The 18,161-nt window shown below is 39.7% G+C and overlaps 1 protein-coding gene across 3 annotated transcripts in view; it reads right to left on the bottom strand.

The window, feature by feature from the left end:
* The window catches only part of Ncoa6 (nuclear receptor coactivator 6), a 51,362-nt gene that overhangs the window by 17,548 nt on the left and 15,653 nt on the right, over positions 1–18,161 (bottom strand). Inside the window, exons 5-9 of one of the 3 annotated variants that reach the window (XM_028775229.1) lie at positions 14,097–14,225; positions 12,070–12,987; positions 9,982–10,128; positions 5,016–6,132; positions 2,660–2,781 (exon numbers count right to left, since the gene is read on the bottom strand). In XM_028775229.1, the coding sequence (XP_028631062.1) occupies positions 2,660–2,781; positions 5,016–6,132; positions 9,982–10,128; positions 12,070–12,987; positions 14,097–14,225 (2,433 nt within the window). The remainder of the gene's footprint in view (positions 1–2,659; positions 2,782–5,015; positions 6,133–9,981; positions 10,129–12,069; positions 12,988–14,096; positions 14,226–18,161) is intronic. The other 2 variants (XM_028775230.1, XM_028775231.1) reach the window with 2 other exon arrangements.

The following is an 18,161-nucleotide window of genomic DNA, read 5'->3' as shown; positions in this document are numbered from 1 at the left end:
TTAGAAATAGTTTTTTCTTGGAGCAGAGGACTTGTTTTTCTCAAGACTTGGTTTTGATGCAAACAGCCTTTTTATTCCGTCAGTAAAATCAAATATATAATTCTATGATTGAGTTCTTTTAAATGGGATTTCAATTAGTCTAGTCCATGGTCTCCATATATCATGCTGTGTCGTTTGAGCTCGATCCTCTGGAGAAAACTGAATGTACTGTACTGCTCCTAGGTGTGCAGCAGTTTAATAAACAGAGGAGCAGTGGGGCTGGTTATTATGGTGAAAATAAAATACTCAAGTTTTTATGCATATTCATCTCCATGTACCTTCACATACAGAAGTCTTTATTTGGAAAAGTATTTTCTATGAATTCACAACTGAAGAATAAATAAGCCAGAAACACAGACCTCAGGAATTAAAAAGTAATCTGGGGACAAGAACTCTGATAACAATGCCTTCTAAATTTGCAAAAGGCATCACCATACATGATTCCCTCTTTTGTCATGATTTATTTGAATTTCTGAACAAAAACCTTATACAATCAGCATAAAGGAAGACTCAAATTAAGCCAAGTATAAAGGTGATTTAGTGTGGGAAAGTGGAAATACATCAGGGATGTGATTCCATAATTATATTTATTCAACTGTTGCATGAAAAATAATTTGGAAATTTTACAGAAAGTGTAAGATCACAAATAACTAGCTCTGGCAGCTGGAAGAAATCCTGGATCGAGATTTTTTTCAGAGCAGCTACCAAGCGTTTTGGCCAGACTCTACACTTAACAGAGTTACTGTCTTCTAGTCAAAGATTTCCAGAGTACCAATGAGCAGAATCCAGTTCTGAAGTTGTTTTTGATTTGTTTGTTTATCTTTGTTTTTTGGTGACAGGGTCCCAAGTAGCCCAGGCTGGCCTCAAACTCATTAGGTAGCTGAGGATGAACTTGAACTGTTAACCCTGCTGCCTCCACCCTGCAAATGCTGGGAATACAGTTTTGAAGATTTTCTTTAAAATCCTTTTGTTTTGTTTTATTTTGTTTTAGGCCCGAGTAACTTCTTGATACTTATAAGTCTGGCATTCCAATAAGTCAAACACAACAGGTTCTTATATACTTTGGGGTTCTGACATTAAGAAAAGTGTAATTTTTGAAAAAGTTCATTTGTGTCAGGGATCTAACACAGATTGCCTTTCAGACCTTTATATGAGTTTATCAGACAGCACAGTAAATACAAAGACAGTAATAGAGATGACATGGCAGCCTCTCAAAAGCAAGAGCTAAAGGCTCAGCTGTTATAAAGGGTCCAGAAGCTGGAGGAATCAGTCCAAAGGGGCTTAGTGGTAAGAAGACAGATTGGGATAGATGGTTGAGAGGGAAAGCCAGGTACACACAATGACTACATATATTAGTCAAGGATAGAAAGCCTTGATGCCTTTAGGGGCCAGGCAGGTAGTAAAGAGAGAAGTAGACTGCATAAGACAGCAGTGTTTGCAGGGCAATCAACTATTTCTAAAGTCAATTAAACCCAGGAATTTATTTAGACACCACTAGCAATTCAAATCTGTTAAAGGCCAAATTGAGCCTCAGGTTCCCAGTTTGCAGAAAGGAGGCAATAAATGTTTGAACAAACTCTGGAATCCACGCAAGAGTCAGATATGCCTGAGGTCAGAGGCTACCTCGCTTCCTGCTCACCATGTCTTTCTTTTGAGCATACTCATCAAGGACTAGAGACCACCTAGCTTCAAGAGTGCTACTGTGGCTCACTAGACATGACTGTAGTGTGCTAAGCAATTTGTAATAACACCAAGTCTTGACAGCATGTCAGGTGTACTTTTGAAACACATAAATTTATAAATTAAAAGCAGATTAAAGGTTAGCTCTAAAAAATATCACTTTCATTAATATGCCAAAAAATAGGTTAAATTACTTAAGAGGAAGAAACAAAGCATTAATTCTTTATGTCCCTAGGAGAGGGCTTGTGAAACTTTGACTCTCATTCTGGAATAAAGTTATAAGTCATTGTTTATATCAAGAAAAAACAGGTGCAGAGAAATTATGGCATCTGGTCTTAGTTCCATAATATCTGGGTTGGAAAGAATTTCAGACTCTTATAAGCCCATGCTCTTTAACACTGAAAGATAACATTTTATAATCAGAGAAGGGGCTTTGATACTATTGATACTATTCATTTTAAGTTATTAAGCTGACAGCAGTCATATGAGTATTGCTTGTGTTTTAAAGAGTCACAATAAATTTTTTTATTAAAAAAGTCATCTTGCTTTAAGTTCTAGCAGTGGTTCTCTGCTTTGAGAAAGTCTGAGGAAGTAAGAACTGCAGACAAGCAGGATAGAGTGAGTCCATTTCTATATTACCATACTTTATTCTCATGGCAACTAAAACTACAATGCTGACCAAAAACCCACCTTCGATTCAGTCTCATTGAGGACTTCTGATGAAGAGAATTTACGCAAGTCTGCAAGTGTGTACATTTACATGTACCTACGGACATTAGATCTGAAGTAATTTACTTAACCAATGCAGAGCTTGCACAGTGTATTTCTGAAGCAGTCTAGTTAGTAGACAGAGAGCATTATTGTTTCACCCAAGAGAAAGAAGCCTCGGAAAGGTGTATATGCAATGCAAAGTATATACTTTTAGCTAATATCTTATTACCTGGTGGCCGGTTTGAAAAGTCTGGCAGTTTAGGGCCTGTGTTGTCCAAGCTGATTCCTTGTTCTCCAGGTAATGACTGTTGATCAACTTCCTCAAGACCAGTTGGACGATTATCTGGGGTGCTAAAACATAAGTAGCACAGACTGAGTAAACTGTATAAGGAACACAGGAACCTAGGTACTTTAAACAAGGACAATGTGTTTACATATTGCTCTTATCATTATTTGTATCTTTCTAGTCTGGATTCTCAATATCGACATGAGTAACCTGGCCATTTCATAAACCCTTAAAGTTCACTTTATCTTAGCAGTGTACTTACTCAGTGTTACCCTGTAATTCTTGATACTGTTTCATACAATGAATGACCTTTGATGTTTATAGCCTGATCAGGATTCTGAGCTACCAGTACTCTGCAGTATTTTGTCCCATTACACTCTATATAGTTTTATAAACCATATAAATTCCATTAAAAAACAGCATCACCAGCAGCAGCATAGGGCTGGAGAGATGGCTCAGAGGTTATAAGCTATGGTTGCTTTTCCAGAGGATCCAGGTTCAATTCCCAGCACCACTATGGCACCACCTGTCACTATAGGTCCAGGAGACTTGCTGCTCTTTTCTAGCCTCTGGTAGCACCAGATACAGAAGCATGTGATGCACAGACACACACAGCCAAAATACTCATACACATAAAAAATAAGAGAGGAAAAAAACCAGTATTTAACAGGTCCTAAGCACAACCAAATCACTATGCAAATTTGTTCCTTATATAACTTCCCAATTATTTCAAATCATAAATATTTTGTGGTATCCCCCACTTAAAAATTTTTTATAGTTAAAACAATGAAAGAAATAAAATCTACCAAAATTTATTTATCTGCTCTGGTCCTCCTATTGTTATGGATAAGAAAACAAAGGCCCTAATAGTCTAAGACAGGTTTCATGGTAAGACAATGATAGAACTGGAGGTAGGTTACCTTCCTCCTAAGTCTATGCTCTCTCTTTCCTAGGAGATCTGATGCTGTTTAAGGTTCTTTTAAAAGTGTGTTGAATCAACAATTCACCATAAGGCTGGTAAAGACAACAACAATACATACTAATGGAAAATGAATTAAGTGTAATTTTATTTCTAGCCTACTGAGAGGAATAAAATAATTACTACCATAAAAAATGTCATTCAGACAAGTTAATAGGGCTGGAGAGATAGCTCAGCAGTTAAGAGCACTGACTGCTCTTCCAGAGATCCTGAGTTCAATTCCCAGCAACCACATGGTGGCTCACAACCATCTGTAACGGGATCTGATGTCCTCTTCTGGTGTGTCGGGAGACAGCTACAGTGTACACTGTACAGTGTACATGCATTAAAAAAAAAGACAAGTTGATAACAGCAGGAATTTAACTGAGGACGAGGTATAAGGAAAATAAGTCTGAATTCAGGAAAATATCTATTGTTAGTAGATAGTGACTGACTTTGAAGTAGCAAGTCACTATGACGGGCTAAAACCAAAGAGTGCTGCAGGAAAGAGTGCTTGGGAAAGGCAGCTGGCTTGAGCTGGAACTTTTAAGCTCATTTAGACAAAGCTCCCTTGTTCGAGTTTTCTTTCTGTCTCTGGTTCCTCCCATCCCATCTTTTCCCCCTTCTCTCTGAGGTCTCCCTCGGTGTCTCAAGCTAGGCTCCTGTCTCAGCTTCCTGAGTGTTGAGATAACAAGTGTGAGCCACCATGTTTGGCCTAGCAATTTATCTCAAACTGTTTTATATTCATCAGTCACTAGTCCCTGTTGATAATGTCTCTGAACTCATTTTATGATTAAAAGGCTAAAAATCTACCTCAAAAGCTCAGGAAACACTTAGCAAAAAATCAGAAACATAACTTAATATGTAGTTTTAGGATATGAAACATAATTGTTAATTATCCTTCCTGTTGTATCTTATGAAAGAGCTCCTCTGAGGAACTTTTACATAAGGGAAACTGATTGAAGCTCTCAGGGATGATAAGAGACTGTTAGAGAAAAAGCACACATGCAAACGTTTTTTCCCTATTTGCTAGATGCAGAGTATTTCCACAAGCAGTTTTGCTTCACCAAACACAACCCCTGAACTTCCCAATAGGCAGCATAACATTCAAGTCTGTGCTCTACAGGATGGCAGTGGGATACCACTGGTCACTTTTCAAGCTGAGGGAGTGGTGCACACTTTTAATCTCAGCATTCAAGAGACAGAGGCAGGCAGCTCTCCTGTGAGTTCGAGGCCAGCCTGGTCTACAGAGTGAGTTCCAGGACAGTCAAGGCTACATAGTAAAACCCTGTCTCATAGAAACAAACGAGTCATATTTGAGGTAAACTGATCATAACCTACTTTAGATCTTGGTGACAATTTTTCTTCTTCCGAGGCGGTTTCTTCTTCTTCGGTTTATTTGCATTGGTATTATTTTGTTTATTGTTTACACCAAAGTGACCTGCAGAAATGTCACTTTGCAGTAAGTTGACCAACAATGGGCTTGTTAATGTTACATCCTTATTGACTGGAAAGCCTGGATTTTGACCACATGACATCTGACTTCCATTGGGTGCACCACCAAATGGTGCATTGAAAGACACTCCATGGCTCGAGAAGTGGCTTCCCGAAGCACTGTTTCCCTGCATGCTCTGCACATGTGGAGGGACCATGCTGGTTTGTTGCATGCTAACATCAGGCATCATCTGAGACAAGTTGACATCATTATTTGCTGTAGTAGCAGGATCAGTATGTTGTTGGGCCATGTGTGGGCTGGGTCCTGGTGGCCGCAGAACCTGCCCCTGAATCCCCATAACCTGAGATGGACTGTTGTTCACAGGCCCTTGCTGAGGCAGTATCTGTCCTGACATCTGTCCTGTGAACTGCACCATGTTTCCTTGCATATTCGGAGTTGGTCCCCTCATTATTTGTGCTGGTCCCGGCATGACATTGGATTGGTTCTGAGAGTTAAATTGCGCCTTATTCCCCTGCATCTGATTGGTCATTATTTGCTCTATCATTGGGTTCTGCTGGAGTAAAACTTGCCCCTGAGGCCCCATCATCTGGTTATGTGGTGCCATCATTTGTGGGCCCTGCTGGGGAATCATCTGCTTGGGTGGGGTCATCCTTTGGGGTGAAGGTCCAAGATTTTGGTTTTGAGTGTTCACCATCATCTGGCCCTGTGGCATAAGCTGGGCCCTTGAAAGGATCATAGGGTTTTGAGGGTTCAAAGTTCCTTGTTGCTGGGCCATCTGGCCCTGTGAGGGCACAATCTGTTGGTGCATGCCCATCAGCTGAGATGGTGGGCCCTGCTGGGGCTGGCCTTGCATGTTGCCCAGGGTCACCTGAGGAACCCCAGAGCTACCAGCCTGCTGGTTGTTTATGTTGCCATGAATTCCCATGAGGCTGGGTTGCATCATATTTGGTGGCCCGTGAGACACCTGCATCGGGTTTTGAGGAGGACCAGCTCCTTGACCGCCTTAAGAAACAAAAATAAAGAATAAAAAATTATCATCATATTAAGATACTCAAATTACATTACTTAGAAAGGCACCCATCCTCCATATACCAACATAAATGTCCATGTTTAACAGACTGTCTGTGAGTATTTTAGACTCTGGAGGTGTGATAAAGGACGGAGGTAACTGCTGACACTCTCCATGGTCATACTCTAGGGAAACATGACTCTCCTCTTGTATAGTAACTAAAGATAACATTAGAAAGCTACGTTTACTTTCAGGTTACAGGAAGCATTATCAGCTTGCAACATAGCTTGTAGCTACCTCACTGTGAATAGAACTTAAAAACCACCCTGGGCTAGAAAATGAGCCTCATTATGAGTAAACAAGGGGAACAAAGAATGAACCAGCATCCTCTAGAAAAGACTCAGGAACACAGAAAAGACATCTTAAAAATGCTTCTTTGAAAAGTCATTATGCTTTTTAAAGACTATGTGTGTGAAGTATAGACTCTGCACTTTTTTTTTTTTTTTTGGTTTTTCGAGACAGGGTTTCTCTGTGTAGCCCTGGCTGTCCTGGAACTCACTCTGTAGACCAGGCTGGCCTTGAACTCAGAAATCTACCTGCCTCTGCCTCCCATGTGCTGGGATTAAAGGTGTGCGCCACCACCGCCCAGCATAGACTCTGCACTTTAAAGAAGATAGTATAGAGTACTTCCTAAGCACAGGGTACCTCTGCTAAAGTGACACAGAAACAGGAGGATGCTAAAAGTTTAGTGTTCCTACTCTAAGACAGTCCCTACTGGACTATATGGGACTTGTTCTAAGTTCTCTTTGAACTAAAGGTACTTCTTGTCGGTACTGTCTGGCCAGCTGTATTATTTATTGTTGGATCCTTGGAACTATCCTACAGCGACTTGCTTTATCTTCAAATTTTACTGTAATATTGGACACTGAACCCACAGCCTTCCATATACTTAGCATGAAATCTGTCAGAGTTATACTCACAATCGACCTCACCCACTTCAACTGAGAAAGCACATGGCTTATTTTGTTGGTTTGGTTGTGACAGGACCTCACCATTAGCAGGCTGCTCTGAAAAAAAAAGTGCTCTACTGCCTTTAGCTGCACCACTATGTTTGGCTTTACATTTTTCTCAGCTGGGCATAGTGGCTGATGCCTATAATCCTAGCACCTGGAAAGCTGAGGCAAGAGAACTGTCATAAATGCAAGGGCAGCCTGAACTACATAGTAAGAGCCTACCTCAAAACACCAAAAAGAAAACAATGAACTTAAGGCCTCTTATATGCACTCTACTTACATATCTTGAGTGCATGTGGTTAATTTTATCCCTGTCATTTTGGGTGTCTGTATGTACATGTGCACTGTGTGTACACGTGTATGCACATTCTGTGGTCTGTGCAGGTCTCTACTTGCCAATTCCTGGGATTACGGGTAGCTGCCACACTCACTCAGCTTATGTGAGTTCTTGGAATCCAAACTGTGGTTCTCATGCCTCTACAGAAAGCTCTTTACCAATGGAACCAGGTCCCAACTCTGATTTTTTTTTTTTTTATAAACTTTAAATGGGAGCTATAAAATGGCAATCTAATGAAGTTACAGACCAGTCCATGCTCTAGCTTGAGAGAGAAGCATAACCTGTCCATTGGTTCCACTATCACACTGCTTCCTGAGTTTCAGGAAGGTTTTCTAAACCAGCTTCATAAAGTCAAACCTAACTTCATAAACACTGCACATACAATTATACAGTCACCCAAGCAACAATTATTTGAGTATCCAATAACAATTAAGTTTACCCAGTTATTGGCATTAAATCCAGTGCTGATTCAGTATCAATAGAAGAGTTCCTTTTAGAGGCAAGAGACAAAAACATAAAAAACCAATTTTTTTTCAGGAAGTAATAAAAGTTAACAGAACACTAAGACAGAGTAATAGAACAGAAAATGCTAGACAAGAGGAGAGCTGCTTTAAATGGACCAAATGGAGAAATAAAAATAATAGGTACACAAAAATAAATAAAAAATAAATAGCTGTGCCAGGGTAGAAGAAGTGTACATTTTTAAAAAATTATTTTTATTTTATGTGTACAGGTGTTTTGTCTGTATGTGTTTCTATACCATGTATATGCTTGGTGCCTGTGGAATTCCCTGAAATTGGAATAAGACACCATGTGGGTGTTGAGAAGCAAGCCTTGGTACTCTGGAAGAGCACCCAGTGCTCAAAACTACTAATCCATCTCTCCCACCCCAAGGATTATGAATTTTATGATTTTAAACTTCCTATAAAACACTAATACACATACTCAGGATGTAATTTTATATTAGCAGCTAGGAAAAAGCAAATAGTCCTACTTTTCTCTCATCCTTCAAAAGACAATATGAACTTTTTATTTATTAAGTCAAAGATCCAGCCCTCAGCCCCCAGCCCCCACCCCAAGACTGGGTCTTTCTGTGTAGCCCTGACTGTCCTGGAACTCACTATGTTGCCCTGCTGGTTTCTAACTCACGGAGATCCCCCCACCTTTGCCTCCTAAGTGCTGAGATTATAAGCATGTGCCACTATGCCCAGTCTCATTCTTTTCCTCTTTAATTTTTTATTTATGTGTATTTATCTGTGTGAATGAATGGCACATGCCTGTGTGTGCTCACTGATCCAGAGGAGGGTGTCAGATCTCCAGAAGCCAGAATTACAGGTAGTTAGGAGCCACTGATATGGATGCTGAGAACTGAACATAGGTTCTCTGGAAGAACAGAAAGCCTTTTAAAACACTGAACCATCTCTAGTCCCTCGTTTTTATTTCTTAAAAAATTAAATTTATACTTATTATTAGTGTGTGTGTGTGTGTGTGTGTGTGTGTGTGATGTGGTGATGGTGGTGGTGTATGTTTGTGTGTACGATGTATGTGAAGGCAAATATTCCCATTGGCAAGGAAAGCAAGAACAAGCACTTTAACCTGCTGGAACATCTTGTGGGCTCTAGACTTTTCTTCCCATTCTCTAAGCAATGAATTTACAATGAACGTTGGGAGTTCAGGAAAACTTAAGCTAACTTAGTGCAAATTACTTCAATGAGAAAGGGCAAAAAGATTAGTCACTTAGTTCCTAAGCAACGAGAAGAAACCCAGTAACATGACATTTGGGCTTTAAAAACTGCTTCAAAGAGTACTTATTAGCTAATCTACTATATGTTATTTCCTCTCCAAACTTTCTCATGTATACTATACTATTGGTACTGAATAAATTGGAAAAATGGCACACTGCATACCAGAATTAGATATTCAGCATAAATGAAGCTAACATGTATTCTATAGAGATTTTAAGAGTTGAAGATATTCAAACATGCCATGTACCTACAAACCTATGAGTATGGTTTCCTCTCCCAGAAATGTCTTTTACCTGAGCAAGCTCTAATCTAGGGGTCAGCAAGTCAGCCATGGCAGGTTTGGAAACAGGAAGGGATTGGGAGAACAGTTTCCTCACTAAGCAGACTGAACAGCTGTGATACAGACCAAATGATCTAAGCTATTTACTATTTGGTCCTTTATAGAAAGAAAAGAAAGCCCGTGTATATGTGTGTGGGTGTACGTGTGTGTGGGTGCGTGCATGTATGACAGAAGTTAGACAGAAGTTCTAACTGAAGTTTCATTTCCTTTCCAAAAGTGTTTCCTGATTCTTGAGAAATAACTATTTTTCATATTTCAATCATCACTCCCAAAGTGTATATCTAAGTGTTTGAAATTAAAGAGAAAGACCATGACTTGTTCATTTTTATACCTCTATTGTCTTTCAAGGTATTTATCACTTAATAAATGCTCACTCAACACACGTGACTAAATAAAAGTAAACAAACCTGCATGCTGGACATTTTGATTTGCTTGCAGCTGAAGGGCTCCTGAATTCCCAGGGGCGGCTGCTGTGGTGGAAGGCACCTGACCTTGCATAAAGTTGGGATTGGCCTGTCCTGCTGAGAAGCCAGGTGGGAGGCGTTTAGGCATTCCTTAATAGAAAACAATGAGTAAGGCAGTTACCTAGCACATTTATGCTGTTGCTGGGATATGGGATGAGTAAGGAGGGATGAGCTGCATGGAGTTCCCACTGGCTTAGCTCTCTCTGTCACACTGGTAGGATCTTTAATAATAAGGTTGGGAAAGATGGTTAAAAAAAACAACACAATCCCTTACATGAACACTGTCAAAATGAAAAGGAAATACTAAAAAATTTACACTTAGAACATGCCAAGGAAAAAATGGCAATCTGCTTTCTATATATGATCTGAGGCCATATCATAGCAAGGTTTGAGGGCTCACTTTTCTCTGTAGTACAATGGACTCCCAATATTTACATACTGTAACACAGGCACCAAAGGAGTACGCTAAATTCTCTTATATTCAAACAAATTGATATGAAATAAAGAAAGAGTAGGGTCCCAATCAAGGATAGATGGGGAATAACTTTTTTCCTTTGAGGGAAATGGATAACAGTCTTTGCAGAAGTCTCCCTCCCTCCAGTGTTGAGCTTGTCTCTTTGGAAGAGACAAGAGTTCACAGGAGCTTCAAAGTGAGGCTGTATCAACTTATGCCTTTCTCTCCTAAGATCTTCTGTGACTTATGGCTATGGTACCAGAAACCATGCTCTGATGTAATCTTACTCAAGTTTACATCCTTTTAGGAAGGCCTAATTTCAGAAAGCAAGTTTTCAATAAAGAGAATCTCAGATCCACTCGTGTGTAGCACAGGTCTTGATGTGGCCAGATCACCTAGGTGAGGTATCAACTACTCTACGAAAGCACCGAGACCTAAAGCTTACTCCAAACTCATCAGGGCCGCATTTTTAGTGCCCTCAAAAACTCTCTGTAGGCAAATATGTATCTGTCCTTCCATTAGCACGTCCCCACTTACATGCTTCCCCTTAACTAAATCAGCAACTGTGTCTGCAGCAGCCATGTTCTTACATTTTCTGAACATCTTAGGAATAATATTAGAGCCTGTATTTCAGCAAAATCAATTAGAAGAGAGTGAAAGAACTGATGGGCAACTTAATTTCACCAGGAACCATGGGAGCGGGAGCATGCCTTACTCTGTTGCACTGAAGATGTGAGGGTTTTTTTCTGGGTAGGCAATGGGTGTCCTTTGGTGGGGGATATGCTTATCGGATGGCAGTTTTACTGAACTCACTATACCTCACTGAAAAGCTCCAAGCACAGTCATGTGCACGAGTCATGATTAATAATAAATAATAAACATGGAGATGGATAAGTTTTACTGGAATCGTTTTACCTCTCACACATTAAGCTCCATTGCTTTTTCTTCATACAAGAGGCACCTTACAAAATAAATAAATAAATCTCCTTTAGGTGTAACTAGTGGAATTCCCTCTCTAAGGAGCAGGCATTGGCATTTATAAAACTATAAAAGTAATGATTTTTGAACTTAGTCCCCTTTAATACTTTAACCAAACTTAAAAAACACCATGCTTACTATTTTACTAACTAGGATTTATCAAGATTGCTAAGTAGAAGGGCATTGTCCCCAATAAAACCTGTACTTAACCTTTCACTTCTGCTCAACTGTATAATCTTAATCCTTCAACAAATGAGAAGTTTAAATTATTAATAAAATACATGTTTGGTCTGGAAAGTTTAATTTACTAGTACAAAATTAAGTAAAAACAGTTTGAAACAAAATGAACATCTCTATTTTCAATTTTACCTGCATTTTTATCCAGAGAGCTAGCTTATATTTAACCAGTAAGATGTTACATAGTCTATCAAGATAAAAATATATTACATTAACTAAGTTATATCAAGTGTCATCACCATTATCACAAAACAAAATGTTTACATCCTTATTTTTTCCCTCCATTAATGCTAAAAACTGACACTCTACTCAAATCTATCTCCAGAAAATTTACCAATACAAATAGCTTCAGTGTTCCTCACCTCCTAGGCCTGGATGTAAACTCTGTGGCCCCTGGTTTGGTGGTTGCTGCTGCATCACCATGAAGTTAGGTGGCACATTTCCCTGTTGAACCATAGGATTCCGACCTGGAGAGCTGACAGGCTGCTGAAATCCCTGGGAAAGTGGGTTATTTTGAGGTGGCCTTGGTCCCATCTGCTGCTGAGTTTGGTTAACCGTTGGGGAAGATGCAGGGGATCCCTGCTGGAAGGAGGAGGGTGAGGAGGCAGGAGACTTGTTGGTAAGGTGGGGCTGCTGCAGGGGGGTTGGGACCCTGGAGGGCCCTCCCTGCAAGCTCTTCATCTGAGGAGCTGTGAACTGGCCTGGGTTGCTCATTTGAGGAAAGTTTGTATGGGCTTGTGAGGCTTGTTGGCTGCCAAAAGGATAAGGAGGGGGAGGGTGAGAAGGTGTCTGTACCGTGGCTAAGGAAGGTCTTGCCTGAAGTTGCGCTTGCATTGGGCTAGGCAAGGGAGCCTTCTTCCACCCTTGATTTGTACTCATTGTGCCCAGAGATCCCTGGGCTGGTGGAGGCTGTAAGGCTCCAGAAGGCAGCTGGTTCCAGCCTGGAGGAACAGGCACCTGAGTTGGAGCAGTAAACTGTGGTCGAATCCCCTGTGGCTGTTGCTGCTGATGTTGTTGTAGAGGTCTTGTCTGCAACTGTTGCTGCTGTTGCTGCTGCTGCTGCTGCTGTTGCTGCTGCTGTTGCTGCTGCTGCTGCTGCTGCTGCTGCTGCTGTTGCTGCTGCTGTTGCTGTTGCTGCTGCTGCAGCTGGGGAAAATTAGCTGGGTTCATTTGTCTGTTCACAGGAACAGGCTGCATTGGGTGATGTGCTGGAGGTAAAGATCCTGAGGGATGACTCTGTTGCTGTATATGGAGTCCAGAGAGAAGTGGATCCATTGCATCTGTTTGAAAACAGTGAACAATAATTAACCTACTGAAACCCAGATCTTAGCACACTAGCTTAGATCTGCCGATACCACTGATATTACCACGTTCATGAGTATCTTCTAAGTACCAATAGATACAAAGAGGAATCCTGGGCTTAGAGATGGCTCAGTGGTTAAGAGCACTGACTGCTCTTCCAGAGGTCCTGAGTTCAATTCCCAGCAACCACACGGTGGCTCACAACCATATGTAATGGGATCTGATGTCCTCTTCTGATGTGTCTGAAGACAGTGACAGTGTACTCATATGCATAAAATGAATAAATAAATCTTTAAAAAAAAAAAAAGAGGAATCCTGCCTTAAAGACAGCTTATGGTTCATTAGTGGTGAGGAGCATCAAACATAAAATATAGATTCTGGGGAATTATTGTTACAGGAAAACAAGATAACTTTGACTAGGTTTGGGAAATGCTAGACTTGAATTTCAGACAAGTTTCTTCTTTACTGTAGGAAGCTTAGTGCTGTAACATGTTAACTTACAAAACATTTACCAAATTCATAGGACTTCAAAGTTCTGTCATGATGTATCTTACAGGAGTAAGCATCCCAAGGTATGTGAAGTAGTCTGAATGGAAATGGCCCCCACAGCTTCATAGGTGTGACCTTGTTAGAAGAAGGGGATGTCACCGGGGTGGGCTTTGATGTTTCAGGTACCAAAGCCAGGCCCAGTGTCATTCTCTCTTCCTATTGTCTGCTGATTCAGATCTAGAACTCTCAGCTACTTCTCCAGCACCATGTTTGCCTGCACACCACCATGCTCTAAAGCACAGACTGAACCCCTGAACCTGTAAGTCAGCCCCAGTTAAAGTTTTCCTTTATAAGAGTTGCTGTAGTAATGGTGTCTCTTCAGAGCAGTAGAAACCCTATCTAGGACAGCATTGGGAATGTTGGCAAATGGCTGATAAAATAACAAGAAATCCTGAGAAAAAATGATGATACTTAGTTGTGAGAATCATGGTAAATTTTGGAACTGAGCAGTTAGGAATTCAGCTTCAGTGGCTAAATCTCAATGAAATCTGTTAAGTAATTCCAGCTTCTTTAATTTCCAGTGACTGGAAGACACTACCTGACTGAGAAGCTGGGCGAGGAGTCCTGGGTTGCAGTTCTGGATTGGGGCCTGGTGCCATCATGGAAGAGGACATGTTCCCGCCCTGGGGCATCATAACAGTGGCAGGGCTTGCCATCCTTATTAGTCCTAAAAGGAAAACAACAAACACAAACCTTAAGTAACAGTCTGGAGTTGGAACATTGTGTGTGTGTTTTGAGACGATATCTTACTCTAATGATCAGACTGGTCTGAAACTCATAGTAATTGCTTCAGGAAGGGCTGAGATTACAGGTGTGAGCTACCACACTCAGCTTACAGTTTTTCATTTTAACAGCATACCTTAGAAACATTAAAAGATATAAAAATTTGTCTTTTAAGAACTATTTTTAGATTTAATTTTTTTTTCTGTTTATATATGTTTTGTCTGCATGTATATGTGTGTACACTACTTATAGGCCTGGTATTTGTAAAGACCAGAAGAGGTGTTGGATCTCCTAGAACTAGTTATAGATGGTTATGAGCCACTGCGTGGGTGCTAGACACTGAGTAATCCTGATTATCTGAAAAATCAGGCATTCTCAACTGCTGAGCTGCCTCTCCAACCCATCCATGTATTTTAGGACAGAGTTACATAGCCCAGGCTTACTTGTTACATAGCCCAGGCTGCCCTCAAACTCATAACACTCCTGCCTCATCCTCTCAAATACTGGGATTGCAGGTGTGCAATCTAACTCCAGCTTTTTTTTTTTAATATTAAGAAATAACTCAGTGTAATATTTATCCTTTAGGAATACGTTTCTTAGCCAGGCAGTGGTGGCGCACGCCTTTAATCCCAGCACTTGGGAGGCAGAGGCAGGCGGATTTCTGAGCTTGAGGCCAGCCTGGTCTACAGAGTGAGTTCCAGGACAGCTAGGGCTGTTACACAGAGAAACCTGTCTCGAAAAACCAAACCCCCTTCCCCCCAAAAAAGAATACCCAAAAAATTTAAAGAAATTTAAATAAAAATAAAAGAAATTTAAATTTCTTTAAATTCTTCACATTTAAAAATCACTTTTAGCTGTCTTTTTCTTAAAGACAAACTTATTTGAGTCAGGGTCTCGTGCAGCCTCGGCTGGCCGCAGACTTACTATATAGCTGAAAACGACCTTCAACTCTGGATCCTGCTGTCCCCCTTCTCAGTTGCTCAATTATAAACTTGCATCGGTAGGCTGGGTTATGCAGTGTTAGAGACTGAACCCATGCTTTGTACCTGCCGGGCCAGCCCTGCCTCGGGGAGCACCGCCCCAGCTTAGTCACCCTTTATAAAGAGACAAACGCTGTTGCTCCTTAATTATAGCTTTTATTCTTCTCTTCAGTTCTCTTTTTTTTTCTTTCGTTTGAGATAGGGTCTCATTATGTAGCCTTGGCTGGCCTACAACTTGCTATATAGACCTGGCTAACCTCAAAGTCATAGATAGATCCGCCTGCCTCTGCCTCCCGAGTGCTGGGATTAAAGGCGTGCGCCACCATTTTTCTCAATTCTTGAGTCAAACACTTAGGTCGTTTCTTTTTGGTTGATGTCTACCATTGACACTTAAGAGCTTTCCTTTCTACTTTATAATGAACATATTTTACAAAATTTGATTGATATACAATACCTCCTCACTATCCCACACTAAATTTCTAAATACTTTTCAATTTCCATCATGATTATCTTTTCAAATCATAAGGCATTTATAATATACTTCTAAATTTTTGAAACTGTGGGGCATTTTGGTTATGTGTTATTTATTTTGTCACTCACTTAAGTACATTCTGATAAGACAGAGAAACTATAGGACAATGTCCCATGGTATTTATTAAAAACTTGCTTTTGAAAACATGGTCAACTCATACAAATAATCCATTTATGCTTGAAAAGATTAAGAACTCTGGAATTAGGATTACATAGTTTCTATATATGTCCATTGTAAAGCTCTTTGGGGATTGGGGAGGGCAGATAATCTACATAGCCTTGACTGGCCCTGAGTTCAGAGACCCGCCTGCTTCCTCGGCGCTGAAGTTAAAGTGTGTGTGCGCCACCAGGCCCAGCTCATCATATAAAACTTATCATCATGTCATTCAAACTCTTTTTTTTTAAAGATTTATTTATTTATTTTATTATGAGTACACTGTAGCTGTCTTCGGACACACCAGAAGAGGGCATCCAATCTCTTTATGGATGGTTGTGAGCCACCATGTGGTTGCTGGGATTTGAACTCACGACCTCTGGAAGAGCAGTCCGTGCTCTTAACCACTGAGCCATCTCTCCAGCCCTCAAACTCTTTTTAATCCTTACTGATTTTTATGTTTGATTCATCAATTACTAACAGATGTTAAAATCTCCAAGATTTGGTATTTCCATGTAATTTTTATATACTCAGAGGCTAGGTTAAGCAAGATTAAATAAAATTACTGCTATATTCTTTTTTAAAAATAATATTTCATAATTTAATTCATTCAAAAATAAGCTAAGGCATGTATTGAAAAATTTGAACTAACCTACTACAGTCAAAACTCATTTCAGCATATTACAAATAATTTCTTGGTTTCTGAGGCAGGCTGATTTTTTTTTTATAGATAACAATAGTTTTCAAGTTTCACGTGTTTCATCATAATATAATTTAATTTAAAATATAATCCTGAAAAATTTATAACACTCCCCCTGCAATGAAATAAAAAGATTGGAAAATGTAGGCACCAGTACAGGCACAGACAAACACACATATGTGCATGCTCACATAAACCACCACCACCACCATTATCATCACCACCACCACTATCATCACCACCACCATCATCACCATCACCATCATCACCAGCACCACCACCAACATCATCATCATCACTGTCAACAGCAGGTTATAATTTTTTTTTTATTGCTTTTGTCCAGGATTTTCTCAAATCACTTCTTTGCAGTTTCCTAGAAAACCATAAACATCCTATTTATGTTACACATTCTACATTTCCATATGACTTTTAATTCTGAAATCTGATTTTAAAATAGTTGTAATGGGTTTTTTTTTTTGTTTTTTGTTTTTTTTTTACGTTTGTTTGGTTTTGAAGCAAGAGTAAACCTTTCTAATGGTTGTACAGTTCTCTTTAGATCAGATCAGGATTAACTCATTTTCTTAGATATATTCAAGAAAAAATGAATTTATAACATTGTAAATAAACACTGATCAGTATTAGATTGAAATTTAAATACCACATATTCTGTATTATTTATTTTTCATTAAAATAAATCCTGTCTGATAATGGTAGAGCACTCTTGTAATCCCATTACTCAAGAGAAGAGGCAGGGGTACCACTGCTCTTTCAAGCCCAGTCATTCTGTAGGGATTTCAAGTTCATCCTTAGTTATGTAGTAAGATCCTGTATCATAACCCCTGGATATGACTCTGCACATAAAGCATCATGCACAGTGCCAGAGAATGGGCGTACCCACAGTTACACATAATAATAAGGAATAAAGAGAAATAATAAATCATATTGGATTCCTTTTGATTATCTTCCATGCTAATCTTTTAAAAAGTATTTGAGTCTCTTCTTTGTATTATTCCCAAATTGAGATCCTCAATTCTGTTTTATTTTGAGACAGGTTTTCTCTGTGTAGCCCTGGCTGTCCTGAAACTCGCTCTGTAGACCAGGCTGGCCTCAAACTCAGAAATCCGCCTGCCTCTGCCTCCCGAGTGTTGGGATTAAAGGCGTGCACCACCACTGCCTAGCTTAGGATCCTCAATTTTGTAAAAAGTAATTTAGATTTAGGTTATATTCTTATTTATTTATTTATTTTACACTACAGATTTATCTCCCCCCCCATTTTAGCTATATTCTTGATAAATTTCTCCTGTTAAATAAAATGATCTTTTTCATTTATATGATTTTTACCTTTTATTGTTGTTATTTGTGGTACTAGGGACTGAACTCTAGCCTTTGCATATGCTAGACAAGTGTTCTGGTACCAATCTTCATGTGTAACTCTCTTTATATTTTGAGACAAGAGCCTAAATTGCTCCAGAAGGCCTTCAATTGGGTAAGCTTAAGATCCTCCAGGAAGAATTA

Source organism: Grammomys surdaster, unplaced genomic scaffold (assembly GCF_004785775.1).
Source record: "Grammomys surdaster isolate TR1022 unplaced genomic scaffold, NIH_TR_1.0 254, whole genome shotgun sequence".
Classification (NCBI taxonomy): Eukaryota; Metazoa; Chordata; class Mammalia; order Rodentia; family Muridae; genus Grammomys; species Grammomys surdaster.
This window is presented reverse-complemented; position numbering and strand designations above follow the sequence as displayed.